The 16062-nt window shown below is 45.0% G+C and overlaps 1 protein-coding gene across 2 annotated transcripts in view; it reads right to left on the reverse strand.

The window, feature by feature from the left end:
* patl1 (PAT1 homolog 1, processing body mRNA decay factor) overlaps positions 1-11701 on the reverse strand; it is a 46520-nt gene extending 34819 nt beyond the window's left edge. For both annotated transcript variants that reach the window (XM_084004965.1, XM_084004964.1), the window contains exons 1-2: positions 11586-11701; positions 5723-5828 (exon numbers count right to left, since the gene is read on the reverse strand). In XM_084004965.1, coding sequence (XP_083861091.1) covers positions 5723-5828; positions 11586-11600 — 121 coding nt within the window. In that variant the 5' untranslated portion in view covers positions 11601-11701. The remainder of the gene's footprint in view (positions 1-5722; positions 5829-11585) is intronic.
* Positions 11702-16062: the final 4361 nt, after the last annotated feature.

Raw genomic sequence — 16062 nt, forward strand, 5'->3', positions numbered from 1 at the left:
AGCCCCGTAATGACGGTAATGACAGCCTTCTCTGTTTTCTACGCAGCCATTGGATAAAAGCCAGACGTAAATAAAAATACTACAGCTGCCAATCAAATTGCGGGACATCATCTCAATATGCGGGACGCGGAAAATGTGATGAAAATGCTGTGCAGTCCCGCACAAAGCGGGACATCTGATCACCCTATGTACTTTACGCGCTTGATGTTGTTCTGATGCCGCTTTGCCTCGTTAAACCACCACGATGTCGCTTTCTTCTTTGAAAACACGGAAAGTTGACACTGTATTTTGACAAGTTGTTGCACTCTTCAGACTCATGGTGTGAGCGGAACCGGACCGGTACTGGAACCGGACCGGTGCATTTATAAGAAAAATGCCGCTGTGTGTCTCCGGCCAAAATCCGCTTTCCTTGCGCTGCCTGCTCGCACAGATCCGCTCGTGCGCACAGTCGCTGATGCAGGTCCAGTGTTGTCGAGAAATATATGCAGAGCCCAAAGCCCGTTTGGGCTGGAGCAGTGTGAATGCAAAGCCGCGGGGGACCCCCCTGGGGCAATCGTGCCGAGGCACTCTACTGATCGCGCCCGTAGGCAGCCTATGTTAATAAATTAAGGATTGTTTTTTGATAAGCTGTGGAACTCTGAGTTAACCTATTTCTACCTGAATTTCTATGAACTATCAGGCTGTTGAGTAAACCTATAACTTATATTTTACTTGATAGAATAAGACAATATATGCACTCATATGTCGTTATAGTGTTTTACAGTGTCTGTAGCTATTAATGTGATGCTCCTCATTTTCCAGCCATATTTTTCCGGCCCCTAATTTTGGATCATTTCCATCAACCGGCACCTTAATAACTCAATCTCTCCTTGAATCCTTGAAAACCTTGAATACACTCTGGTTGAACAAAAATGTTGAATGCAAATATAATAATTGCAGAATTGCAGACTGCTTGCTGTGCCACCTGACTTAATCCAACTGCACCAAGACACCATCCCACGTGTCTCCTCTGTATAGGGTTTTTTCGGTGGGTACCACTGGGCCTGAAAAAAATTCTAGGGGAAACACTGAACTACAGCTGAGAGGACGAGGAGCAAGCCACAGCTTTGGGAGATAAAAAGAAAACGCAAGCAAGCCGGAGGAAACAGCTAGCAATTGAGCGAGCAGCGTGGACTGGAGCAACAAACGGAGCAGGTGGAAAGCTTGGAGGGAGCAGAGACGTTGGAGGGGGAGGGAGAGAGGGGGGGGGGGGGAGGAGAGAGAGGGAGAGAGAGAGAGGGAGAGAGGAGCACGGAGAAGAGAATGGCTGCTGCAAACGTCACCACGCCGCAACTTGTGGACAAACCAGGGGCGCGAAGTGCGATATGGCAGTACTTAAAAACGAATGAGCGTTAACGCCGATGCACCACTGTGTAAACGCAACGGTGTTTTAAAACATGCATGGCTAAGGGCGGAAACACCTCCGACTTAGCAAAACACTTGAAGGACAAGCCCCCAGACCTGCACACTGAGCTCAGGGAACGACAGGTCATTTACTCATGAAAAAAAGACACATTCAGTGCTAAAAGCAAGCGCCACCCCCCTTCACTCTTAACAAAAGTAGCTCTGGAAGAAAAAAAATAGAGCTGGTTTATTAATATTATTATATTTTGTATTATATTATTGTATTTATTAGGGGTGCTCCAATCGATCGGCCGCCGATCGTTATCGGCCAATACCCTAAACAGGTTGATCGGCGATCGGTCAAAGTGCCGATCAGAAAAGCCGATCGCATATTTATATATTTTTATTACCCGAGACTGTTTTTCTGCGCCTGACGCAGGTGGGAATTTCATGGCCGGTGGCCTGTCAAAGTTCCAGTGTAAACAACGCTAGTGACGTGTGGTGGGCTTTTATCAGCCACCCTCGTGCGCACAGTCAGCTCGTCTCGTGTCTGTTGATCAGAGCGCTGCTCCGCTGGGATTGTTCCAAAATACAACGTGCGCAACTTCGCGAGCCGCGCAGGTATAGTATCAACATCACATCAGGGCTCCAGACTGCGACCAAATGGTCGCATTTTGCGACTTAAATCTGTGACAGTGCGAGTAAATTTTTAATCTACTCGCGCATGCGCGACCAGTAAATTTGCTGTTTTTTTTTTTGCTGACAAACTTACAGCCCACTAGTTGGCGGTAATGCAAAAATGAGCTGGTTTGCCAACCGACATTAACTCCAAAAGAAGAAGAAAGGAGACGGCTGGCCAATGTGCGTGAGAGCGGGGGGCGAATGACCACTGTGATAGGCTAATATGTGAAAAGAGGCGGTTCTTTGGGGTTATCGCGCGAATCCACAGATTTCACATACCGGCATCAAAACAATGGACAATGGCGGCGAAGCGGACTATCAGCTCGTACTTTCTACCCAGTTGTGTTAAACATAATGGGCCCTAGTTTCGTAGACCAGGCGCAGTCAGCTTTCAGCGCACCTGCGCCGCGCCGACGGGGTGTGTCCGCCTGGACTTTGCAAGTTTCGTGCACCGCGCAGGCTCGCGCAGGCACACCTCCCGTCTCGCCCACCCGCGCAAGTGGGAAAGAGGGAGGAGACGAGGCGTGGACTGGAATTAATACAGCCGATTCAGATCTTCACCAATCAAATGAGCTCCTCTCCTCTCCTTTAATGCGTTAGGGGAGGTTCAGTGCAAGATCCGTCTTTTTACAACCCGATGACAGAAGCAGCGCCGCCGCTCCCACCACGCTCATCACGCGCTGTGCGCGCGTATCATAATAATAACAACGCCCATATTATAAAAAACAGGAGAGAGAGAGGGAGATGTTTTAGTCCGAGAGGCTGAGTTTCCGTTACGCGTGCCATCCGCCTTTGATCTGACGTCAGATGTGACGGGACAATCTATATAGATATAAATTCACGTGTTGATTCAATTAGTTGCATTAAATAGTGTTTGTTGTGATTATTTATTGCATTTAAATGTGCCTGGAACTGTGGAAACCTGCCTGTGAGGTCTCGGTGACGTGTACGCACTGCGCGCAGTCAGCCAAACTTCCACTCCGCCAGCTGTGATTCGCATTGAATGAATGGACTTTATTTACGCCTTGCGCCGAAAGTAGACCAGGTTGGAGCTGGCGAGCTTTCAGCGAAGTCTCGGCGAGGCTTTTTGCCACGAAACTTCCGCTACGCCAAGCTGAATCTGTGACGCCTCCCCCTGCTGCGCCGCCACACCCATCTTGGCGCAGGCGATCCACCAAACTGCCAAACTGACGGTGCGCAAGGCTGCGCGGGTCGAAACTTGCATTGCGTCGGCTCCGCCACCCTGCGCCGCCCTGCGCTGCGCCACGAAACTAGGGCCCAATGTTCCGGAGGACACAAACGTCGAGAATGAGTCCGACTCAGACTGTGAGGAGACGGTCGTGGCGAAAAAAGCCTGTTTAACTGGTTAATGTTGTTAAAACTGTTGCACAATAAAATATGAATTTATAAGATTGTAGTTTCTGCATTTATTGTCAAAGCATTTATCAGTAATACAGTGAAAATTATAGGAAAACTTTGCAAGTCGATTTCGGTGTGCGCTCCTAAATTTTCTGCTTGCGCCCCTAAAATTTTAAGTTAGGGGCCACTGTGCTCCTAGTGAAAAATGTTAGTCTGGAGCCCTGCACATGCAAGAACGTCAGCCGTTCGTCAGCTTAATCACAGCCACCCGAGTGGAGCTGAGCGAGCAGGCAGTGGAAGCACACAGCGGCATTTTTATTATTAAAGTACGCATGTTTGTAGTCAAAACGAGCGTAGCTGAACGAGCAAGTGGCCACTAGCGGGCAGTGGATTTTGGCAGCGGAGCGAAGTACCGGTCCGGTTCCGCTCACACCGCAAGTCTGAAGCCCAAGCCCGACCCAGAATCCTGCTGTGTCCTACACAGTCATCAACAGTATGTTCAGTCATAAAACGGCTCTATTATTATCATTCTTCCATCCATTCTGTGATTGGTGATTGGATCGGCCCCCAAAAATGCTGATCGGAGCAACCCTAGTTTTATTCATTTTTTTTTTCTTAATGCATTGCCAAAATGTATATGATCGGGAAAAATTATCGGGAATGATCGGAATTGTATCAGGAGAAAAAAAAAAGTGATCGGATCGGGAAATATCGGAATCGGCAGATACTCAAACTCAAACGATCGGGATCGGATCGGGCGCAAAAAAACGTGATCGGGACAACCCTAGTATGTATATTTTCACAGTGATTTTTAGACTTGTTGCCATACATGTAGCCATGCTGATTTACAATAAATGGTCCCTTATTTTTTTCCAGGGCCGGGACAACTCATCAACGTAGTCAACTACATAAATATGTCAACACGAATAACCAATGACCGATCAGCTCTCTTATAAAATGGCATCAGCATTTGTAAAAGATCCCGTGGAGCTCTGTGCGCAGCGATAAAACAAAAGAATAAAAAATCTTGGGGCGTGGATCGTGAGAGGGTCTCTTAGGAGAACTAGTGTTCAGAGACCGATATTTCATATGAGATCCAGATTCTCATCGGAGGGAATGACTTATCTGCATCAGCGTACAGCCTACTGACCACTTTGAATTATGTTTTTATATTTATTTTATTTGCTCTACCACTGAGTTATCAGCACATTTAAAATATTGTACTAATCAGTCAGATCTAGTAGTGCTCTTATGCCGGAGCAGTCATATCATACCACACTCTGCGAGTTTTTGTGACAGATGTTCATCACACAATGTTATTGAAATATTAATAACTGACCATTCGTCACTCAATATTTGTGATGTGACATATTGAGTTGATAAATTGTCTGAGGGAGGGGGTATATTAATTCTGCCATGTCGATTGCAGGGTCATGTTAAAATAAATGATATCGCCGGGGGGTTATGCATGAAGTGACCAGAAAATCCCTCCGATGGGTCTTAAAATAAATAACAAACTAAGCCGTGGTTGGTCTCATTAGTTTTTTACCAAGTGCCATTTTAAAGAAATGTTTAAATATTGAAATGTTAACAAGAAATGTTTTGATATCCATATTGTATGAATAGTTATATTGATCAAGTAATGTGAAATTACCGATAACTGAAAAATAAATCGTTAGATTAATCGAAAAAATAATCGTTAGATTAGTCGATTAATCGGGGAGGGGAGGGGAGGAGGGCCAACCACGCACCTGTCCCGGTACCGGTTGTGTTTCTGGTGCTTTTTAACGATTCTGAACGACGACGCTCCGACAGTAAAGGCAGCGTTCCCAGCCTGGCTCTGACCGCACTGCACAATGTCGGCCCAGCCCGCAGCGAACAGGAGACTGGATCAAACGACTGGTTCTTAAAACTACAACCAACCGGACCGCCCGGTTCGCGACACCGGCTCTGGGAAAAAACATGACGCTCCACACATAAACAGACCAGCTGAATGTTAGGAGCACCGGTGCGACCAAGGAACATATTTAACAGCACTTCATTGATTTTTAGTTGCATGTGCGCCCTAAATGGTCACTCTGGAGCCCTGGCTTCCTCAAACAGTCCGTGTGGAACAATGATCACACTGAGCAGGACGCATAATGCAGAGATAGGAATTTAACGAAGCTTTGAGTTTTTGCCTTGAGCATTTTTTGGAATCGAGTTACTGGAATAACTCGAGTAATCCTTCAAGCCCTGTTGTGCATGCCCTGAACTATTGCGATTTAATGCAAACATTCAAATTGTATGCATGACTCACCGATGGCCCCAGCTCCGAAGGTGTCATCATTGAACTGATCAATTTCATCTTCCTCTTGGATCAGCCCCTCGTCTTCCTCCTCCAACGTACAGTCTTCATCCAGGGACTGCAACAACAGCAGAAGGGACAAGGGACAGTGAGAAGAATGTGGGAAGGAGACGGGACATGAACAGGGTTCAGTTTTCAGTCCATTTTTGGTCCCAGGGTGAAAAAGAAAAAAAACCTCACCCCTCTGCTTCGTGTAGAAGGCAAAAACGCATACGATGATGTAATAGCCCCGCCCCTCGACCCTCTAGCCTGACTTCTTCCTCCGCGACGTCTCATAACAACAACATCACAATGTGTGACAACGCCTCGTCAAGGTCCTTAGGATGACAGCTGTTGATGGTTATGGTTGGTTTTATTTATATGAGGCCAAATTGTCATCTTATGGGTGTTATTTGATCGGGTGGTCGGGTGGATAGTAGTAGTACTAAACATCCGGTCAAGCAACGTTTTTACTCCCCATGCTCCGTCTCTTTTCCTCCGTTTTTAGTGTATTTTTGCAGCAGAAACAGTGCCACATATAGGCCTGGAATATGAACTACAGCGTGCTGAGTCGTTTACAGTGGATTTGTGTGGACGCAGATTTTCTTGAAACATCGCCACGGTTAGGGGTGGGAACTGAGAACCGGTTTCTACTCAGAACCGGCTCCAACTAACCAATTCCATCGGAATCCTACGCCTCCAACGTTATCGATTCTTCTTAACGATTCCGCACCACGTTTTCCGGTTTACTCTAAATTTTGTGTTGCGGTACATTGCGTCACTCTCTGCGACGACCCTGCGCGTGCCGACAACCTATAAACAACGAGGCAGCATCATGGAGAGGAGGAAGCGATCGAAAGTCTGGCTACATTTCACCAAACGCGATGAAAATGCTGCCGTGTGTAATCAGTGGAGGCATAGACCCATTGTAGCGTATACGCTACAAAAGAGCATGTTGTCTTTAGAGCGTCATAACTCCATAATGGTTTGCGCTAGAAACATGTGTTTTCACCGAACGCGATAGACGCGAATTGAGTGGCGACTCTACATTGAAAATCAATGTAAATGGCGCGATGACACGCGATTCAGGCGGAGGCGGCGCGAATGGAGCGTCTGACGCGAATGCAGCGAATGGAGCGTCTGACGCGATGGCGCGTCTGAAGCGACACGAATAAAGTTGCAAATATTTAACTTTTCAGGCGGCATCGCGCCGCGACATCCAATCAGCGACGAGTTCAAGCCGACAGACAGATGAGCTGACAGACAGATGAGCTGTTTTTAGCTGTTTTTAGTCATTTGCTTCGTCGTCTCTTGAGGAAGCTTTATTTCTTTGGGTTTTTGGGGGGGATTTGGTTTGTTAATTCCTGGTGGATTCAAATGTCTAAATATTGACACAGACCAATAAGCTGTCATTAAGCTTGCAAATAAATCAGCCAGTCGGATATATAAGCTGACATTATCTTATATCAGTATTTGTGTTTGTATCAACTGATAAGTAACAATACATGTCAAAGATATGTTTGAGCTCATTCCCAAACAACCCGACTCGGGAAGACCGGACCCCGGCGCGACGGGGTCCGGTCTTCACACCGTCCATGGGCTGAGCCTCGATCAGAAGGACTCAGGCCCCCGAGCGACACCGGGCAAGCGGTCTTCCGTACGCCACATTTCCCACGTCCGCCCGCCCGTCGGACGGGGATTCGGCGCTGGGCTCTTCCCTCTTCGCTCTCCGCTACTGAGGGAATCCTAGATAGTTTATTTTCCTCCGCTTAGTAATATGCTTAAATTCAGCGGGTTGTCTCGTCTGATCTGAGATCGTAGTCGAATGTGGCCCCGACTCTCCCTGGGGAGAGGTGCGAGGGACGTGGCTCACGGACTCTGGCATCGGGTACCCCGAGGCGGAGGAGGAGGGCCCACCGACGTGACCCGCCGGCTCCCCGCCGGCGCTGCCCTCGTTTCCCCCGCTAGAGCAGCACCGGTTCAAAAATGAGCATCATGCGCGAATGACGCGAATAGTCCAAAATGATCAAGCGGCGCGATACATGCGTCTCACGCGATTGTATTCGCGTCTATCGCGTCCGGTGTGAACGCCGCATTAAACTAGAGTAACGGGGCTAAACAACGGTAACCTGCTTGCCCATGTGAGCGATTAATTTCTGACAACAAAACAAATGCGTATAGTTGTAAAGATGTCACTAGATGTCTCCTCGTCTCCGTGGTGCATTTCCCCCTTTTGTTTATGTATATCGATCAACTTGTCATCCGCCATCTTGCTAGTGACGTATAGAGTTACGTTTATGCATCGGACATTCGTATTTGCTCCCGTAGCGGCTTTTAAAACCAATCGGAAAGCGTGTGTGCAACTTTCTATGTTGAGCTTTTCTTTCGTTATAATGGTTTGCGGTGCTTTTTTAATAAAATGTGCAAAAAATTCAAGGTGCGTTTTTTATTTATTTTTAATTTATGGGCTAAAATCCCCTATTATAGTGTATATAAGTATTTATTGAACTACTCAGGAATCGGTAAGAGAATTGATAAGGAATTGGATCGATAGGCAGCATCGACAATGGCATTGATATTGATAAAAACTTATCAATTCCCACCCCTAGCCAAGGTAAAACACAGAAAAAAAATATTGTTTTGGTACGTGTTAATATTTATGTTGGATCATATTGGTAGTCAATAGGCCTTTTCGTCAACTGACAACTAACTGGCAGTAACATACATTCTTCAACTGCAACACTGGGCTGTAGCATGATTTACTTATTGTAAGTCGCTTTGGACAAAAGCGTCTGCTTAATGACCTAAATGTAAATGTAAATTTAGCCTTTCGACCTGCTCCTGACCAAATAGGGCTGAAAGCTACAGTAACACAAAGAAGTTCAAGAATAAGGCTAGATTAGTTAAATAAATCAAACAAAGTCTCAGTTTGATTAAGTGCCCCAGACATTTCTGCATGCACATTCCAACTATCAGGAGACTTTATGCTGCATTTCTCATATAGATTTAAAAAGGCAAGTTATTTTTAGGGGTCAGTTCATGAATTAACTGCTGGGTTAATGCATGAGAACATAGCAGGTGATTAGAACTATGCTTGGGGAAGATACAAGATTTTATCGCTGATTGGAATAAGGAAAATTCAGTTTAATCGTGAATATCGTCACGAGGGACTTGGTAGGCAAGGGGGGAAAATACTAGGGATGGGACGAAATATAATTTGGCGAAATATCGCGATACAAAACGTGACGATACGCATCGAGTTTGAAAAAAATGGATCGCGAAATGAAGACTAGATGGCACTGCCACATGATTTGTGTAGTATATAAATAATTTAGTGTGTGTGTTTGTGTGTATATGTGTGCGGCAGGCATACAGTCTATGGTGGCAGGCTGGCAGCACCATCTGCTGGTTAAGCAGCGGAAAACTAAATGAAAAATAAATTACATCCGAGGAACGGTGCAGGTCACAGCGCATGCTGCAACAACAGTGTTGTAACAACACTGTACAGCAAGCTAACAAACATTAGCACCAACTACCTTGCCCTCAAACCGCCGAACAATGGAGTCGTATGAGGTCGAAATTGGGGACGCTCTGCTGGATACAGGTAATTTGTCTGGCAGTATTTTCTCATTAAAAAATAATTGGCTCGAGTAACAACGTTATTCATTTCAATCAAAGAAACAAACGTTAGCAGCACAGCTAACGCTAGCAGCATTAGCACTGTCCTGTTACGGGCATCCGGCTGTCCCGGCGGCCGGCCGGACATCGGCTGGACGCTAGCAGCATTAGCACTGTCCTGTTACGAGCTGTGCTGCTAACGTTTGTTTCTACGATCGAAATGAGTAACGTTGTTACTCCGCTGTCCGGCCGCCTTCGGCGCGTTTGGATACGCCAACAGCTCTGGCAACCTTGAGTCTGGAGGGGAGGGGGTGGAGGGGGAGACGGATACGACTCGCCGCATTGTTTTGAATTTGAGTGTAGTATCGTTTTTGGCCACATTCTTACATATGGCGCCTTTGAGAGGCTGAGATAACTTAAACTAGGGTTAGAGCACTAAGGGAGTGTTCTTGTTTGTGTTTGAACTGTTGGGCCGTGTGTTTCCTTGTGTGCAACTGAAACAAAAATAAATAAGTTGTAATTACGCAGTAATATTTTGTTTTGTTAGTTTGTTATTTTGTTTTTTGATATTGTATCAGGACGTATCGTTTCGTGACCCTGGCATATCGAGGTGCATCGTATCGTGAGTTTAAGTGTATCGTCCCATCCCTAGAAAATACAGGGAATATCATGTAATTTTAAAAAAAGACTTGCATAATGTTGTCATTTTTTCAAATACAATTATCATTTGTTCATGCGTGGAAGACCTTACGATTTCCCTTTCCTGATGTGCCATCTATGATGCAATAAAAACATTTATTTATGAACAAAACATTTAGTGATCCCAGTATGTTTTGGTGCCATTTTTGAAGAGTTTGAAGTATATTTTAATGATTAGCATCAGGATAATATCGTGAATCGCAGTTGTTTTGGTTAGGATGATTGTGACATTACATGTTCATATCATCCCATTCCTAACTGTGCATGAGCTAATTGTCATATTTGTCAGAAGCCACTATTTTTTCTTAATATATAAAAATGGACATCTAACATGTTTTGGTGCCATTTTTGAAGAGTTTGAAGTATATTTTAATGATTAGCATCAGGATAATATCGTGAATCGCAGTTGTTTTGGTTAGGATGATTGTGACATTACATGTTCATATCATCCCATTCCTAACTGTGGATGAGCTAATTGTCATATTTGTCAGAAGCCACTATTTTTCTTAATATATAAAAATGGACATCTAACATGTAAATGAACATGGGCTCCAAGTGTAACATAAAAAGTGTATGGACATTTTGGCTAAACGTTAGTTTGTGACTGCAAATGCCCCATGAACCATTGAAATAAGTGTGATGTTTTACTTTTAGACCCAGCTGGCGGCAATGAGCCTATGAGAATAATAAAGTGTAATAATTAACCTTAGGTACCAAAGACATCTAACCAAGCTTAGCTACCATGATGCAATGTCAAGTAACATTGGCCAAAACATGTTCAATGAAATTCAATAAGTGAAATGTAGTTGAGTGATAATTCAGTTTGACACAAGACTAGTGTCCAAGTTATAAGTCAACGCTGTAAAAAAAAAAAAAAACAGAGACTGTTCATACTACAGACGAATAGCCCGTTATGTTAGCCTAACAATCGTCTCATGAGAGGGCAGTCAGCAGTGACTGAGCATGGTTTCTCACTGGGGAAAAACATCACAGCGTAGCAGTCTGGAAGAAACATTTAGGTAACGTTAAGTTGATCAGTTAGCAGCTTTACCCAGTTAACATAGTAAACATAACATGAAGAAACAGAGGCCATGACTCCTTCTCCGGGACATACTGAGGTAGCAACAGAACTCGTTAGCCACAATGCTAATGCTTATGTGACATCACGCAGGACCCACGTCGATGGAAAACTGGCCCTGCTGCCCTAAAACTACCCGTCATAGTCACCGTTTACACGCAGCTCGTAACTACCTCACAGTGGCCTTTCATAACCGAGACCAATGCCTTAAACAGTTAGCTCAGCCTCCTCCCGCGGAAGAGCGCGTCCACCTTCCCCTGGCTCATGTCACAAGGCAAGCGGGCTGCTTCACAGGCCGCCGACCGCATTGCTTTGGTAGTCGCATAAACAATAGGCAGCATTCGCCACATACGCAGTCTGTTATTACGACCAACTCTCTGCGAAACATCTGGACTTATTTTCAGGAAAGTGACACACAGAGTGGTGGGGTGCGATACTAACCTGAAATCGGAACATCTATCTTTGGGCTTTCGGGAAAAGAAGTGCATCGAGAGCGAGGCGGCGCGGAAATTACGTGAAAGGGAAGTCGTCCACTTGAACGTGCGTTGCGGAACGACGTGAACGAGCACGCATATGATGTACGGTGCTGCTGACTGTTTTGTAAAAGATCCCCTGGAGCTCGGTGGATCATGGATCGGGTTTTTTAGGAGCAACTGTGTTCGAAATGCCATACTAACGTACTGCCTACTACATACTCAACGTGTATGTACTGCATACTGCCTACTAAATGAACGTTTGAGTATGCTGTTACCCTCAGACTGTTCACACTGAACTTTATTGACATCTCGTCCTCATCTTCTCTCACGTAACCGAATCGATTACGTTAGCGGTTCTAGCTCCCGTTTAATGGAAATTACTTATCAAAATATAAAGCATGATTATTATTTCAGTTAATTAAATATTTCTAAATATTTTTTAAGTCAAATTACAACTGTCAAAGGTTTTCTACAGTTTATTATATATGCGCGCTCTCACGCTTTCCCTCTTACCTGAGGCCATCGATCGCGACTATTAAGCAGCTTTTATCGATCATTAATCGTCCGTTCATAGATCGTATTATACCTCTGACCACGGAACACCAGCACCTTCACCACGGAGACGACGCAGGCAATCTGCCCGTCGGAGGAGCTACATTATTCACATGCACATGGAATTTGGATTTCCCTCTGAAGTAAGTAATATGACTTATCTGGTTTAAATACGTTCCTTTATTATTTGATTATCAATAGATGTGCATATGCATGCATAAACAAATGTAGGCTACATGTAGGCTAATATAAGTGGTTTTAATAATATCATGTATGAGTTTGGTGTGATAAAAATAAACAAGTACAAGCAAGTGGGATATTAGTGAATAATTTATTAGACAAATAATCCATGTTATATACAGGTTGCAATACGTGTATGATAAGAAGAAATAAGTAGTTTATCAACAAATGAATAGGAAAACATTCTGAATAAATGTAATATGATGTTTTCTGTTACAGGTTGGTGCCAGAGGTCCGTACTGCAGGTCAATCCTCATGTTCCCCCGATGGGCCTCTACTTTGGGTAACGGGATTTAAGGAAGGACTTCTGTCTTTCAAGGCGTTCCATGGAGAACCTCGTCCACTGCTTACTAACAGAACAGATGGGTTCCATGTCCATAGTTCCACGGTGGTGATGGGGATGACAGCAACGAAGCCGACGAGCCACTTCAGCAGTCCTGGGACATCCTCAGAGGCTCGTAGCTGCAGTGTCTGCTCCAAATGTCCAGATCCCTGTGTTGCAGGAACATGATTATTGTTGAGGTTTTATTTGTGTTTATCAGTAGTGCAGTTTATAAGTAATACAACACAGTAGAAGTTCTTACAGACAAATGTTAAATGTTTTACGATTATTAGGTTGTGTACAAATCTAAATAATAAATATCTGAATATATATGATTGGTGACTCATGTTTTCAGCCTGCGGGTCTATTTCCCTCCTGGGTGATAGCAGGTTTTTGCTCCATCACCTCATCCATGACAACAAACACTTCCAGTGTGCAGCAGTGACCTCTCCTCCCTCAGTGCGGACACCTTCAGTTCATACAAACAACACTTCTCATAATCGTTGTTTAGATCAACTATTCACCACTAGTCATATATTATAATATGTACTGTAATACTGTTCCACATGGGATAAACTTAAAGGAGAAATCCGGTCATTTTTGACCCCATTTCCGTTGTCCTCAGGGTCATCCCGACTTATTAGAAGCAAAAAACCCGACAAAAATTGACGTTGCCTAGCCCGAGATCTGTACCTGCCTGGCAGCCTTCCAGACTCGCTCCAATGCTAACCCATTGGGGCACGTTATATCTGCTTTCCTGGGCCTCAGAAAACAATTCCAAGACCTATGCAACACAGGTTGGGTCCGTACGAGACACCACGGCGCTCGTTTAGCTCAAATAGTGTTGCAAAACTAAATAAATATGTGTGTTTTAGCATGAAGTTACTCACCTCAAATCACCCCGTAGACATTAGCAGTAGATAGCCGAGCGCCTGTCGTCCCTCCCAGTCACCGCAGAAACGAAAACGTTTTCCTCGTAGTTTTGATACGAGGATACGGGTATCCATTGGTGAAAGCTGGGCTGCCGTTTGTCCTCCTCCAGTTACAGATAATTAATGTCTGCGGGCCGTGACACGTTTTTTGGCACCGACTTTGATGTCAAACCATTTCTTTTTTATTTCCGAGACTGCTCTTTCCTCTGATCCAACAGAATGAACTGCAGCCGTTACCTTCTCCCACGCCAAATTTTTTCTTTTGTTGGTCACACCTGCATTAAGTGTTCCAAACAGTATTTTTTGGTTGGTTTCTACTCAGTGTTGGATCTAGAAAATTCTACATGGGGTGGCAAAGCGGTGGCAAGAGGTCTTGGCAAGGTGGCATGGGAGGACGGAACGCAAGAATCCCCAAATGTAAATGGATTTAACAAAACAAACACAAAAATACTTATAGTATAGTAAATCTTTTTAATATCTAACCCTATAACATATGCTACAGAAAATAGCCACTAACTGAAAACATGTTATTTTACTGCAATTTATATGGAAGGAGAATAAAAACATACCTTGTGGTCCAGGGGGAATTGCTGTAGACCTAGGACCTTCCCTGTCATCTTCATCTGCCTGGTGGTCACTCCCTGCCTCTGTCCCACTTTCTGAATCTACAGCAGCCTCCTCTTCATCTCTCACATCCTCTTCTCCTTCACTTATTTCTTCATCTCCTTCTGTGGCCATCTCCTGCTCTGACCCTCCTGATCTCTCCAGTTCTCTACCTTCTCCTTCATTTAAAAAAAAAAAACCTGTCAATATCCCCACTTTTGCTTTCCTTTTCATCGTTCTGCTCTCTCCAGCTACTCTTGCCTGCAATAGTCAAGATGGGAAAAGCTCTGGTTATCCTTATATTATGTTACACTGTAGGGCCATATAGCTAATAAGTATAACAAATATAAAATCAGAAAATATTTATGACACGCACAGTTATGTTTGGACTAATTACTGCTACTGTATTTGTTATTTTCCCAGTTTTACTGTGCAGCGTCATTGCTGTGATATGTGACAGTCAGTGGTTTTATAGTAGGCTACTGATTACCTAATCAAATCAAAATGATCGATCTCCTCGCTAGAACTGTGTAGTGCCTTGTAACGTAACGCCCGCAAAACGGCGACCCTCTGTAAACGTTATGGATTGAAACATGACAGGTTTTAATATTTTGTATGAAGCTGTTTTTGTCTTTACTAAAACCAAAACTAATCAAAGGGCAACATGCTCTCACAAATCACGAGCGAGCGATTTTACGTTTGGCTAAATAACGCACACAGTTATTGCCGATGCTGAATCACCTTTAGCATACATGACATTCATTACAAATGTAACTTTAGGTTAAATTGGCCTGTTAAAACTTCAGCAGGGGAAACGAAAAGTTACAGTTGTAACTACGGTTCTATGAGTCCCAGATGACCGCCAGAGGCGGTGCTTTAAGCACTGGATAACTCCGCCCGCGGTAGCGCGTGTCGAGTACGAATAACAACAATGTCACCTGTGACTCCTGCATGACCCCCGGGAGGCTATATCTTCCGATGTCAGCAGGCAATCGGCTCCCAAAATCTTCTCGCGAACGCGCAAGGATTCTGAGTGACAGAGTGCTCTGGCGGTCATCCGGGACTCATAGAACCGTAGTTACAACTGTAACTTTTTGTTCTATTTCGTCCCTACTGACCGCCAGAGGCGGTGCTTTAAGCACTGGATGACTTATACCAACAGTGTCATGAAGAATCCCCTAACCCACCTTATTGATGAGAGTTTGAAGACCCAGTGCAAAGGACCACGCCCAACGTGTGGGGAGCAGCAACATTAAGCCAGTAAAACCGATGGAACATACCCGGCGATGACCAAGAGGCTGCAGCACAGATGTCACCCAGGGGTACGCCTCTCAGGGCAGCCCAGGACGTGGAGACACCCCACATTGAGTGGCATCTGACCCCCGTCGGCAATGCTCGACCATTGACCCTGTAAGCACAAGAGATGGTGAAAGGCGCTGTTTGGAGAGGGCACAACCCCTGTTATGACCCCCATAGCAAACAAACAACTGGTCTGACTGCCGCAGATGTGCAGTGGCACTGATATAGGCAACCAGGGCCCGCACAGGACACAAAGCACGCAACTCATACTCAGCCGCTGGGGGATCAAACCACGCCAGGTGAATAGGGCGGTTGACATGGCCACGGGGCAGGGTCTTTGGCAGAAACGCAACATTAGGCCATAGGGTCACCCCTGAACTATCAGACCCCCAACGCAGGCAGGGCTCGCTGACAGACAAAGCATGCAACTCCCCCACCCGTTTCGCTGAGGTCATGGCCAGAAGAAAGGCTGTCTTCAACGACAGCCACTTGAG

The sequence above is a fragment of the Eutrigla gurnardus genome (genome assembly GCF_963514095.1).
Source record: "Eutrigla gurnardus genome assembly, chromosome: 3".
NCBI classification, from domain to species: domain Eukaryota; kingdom Metazoa; phylum Chordata; class Actinopteri; order Perciformes; family Triglidae; genus Eutrigla; species Eutrigla gurnardus.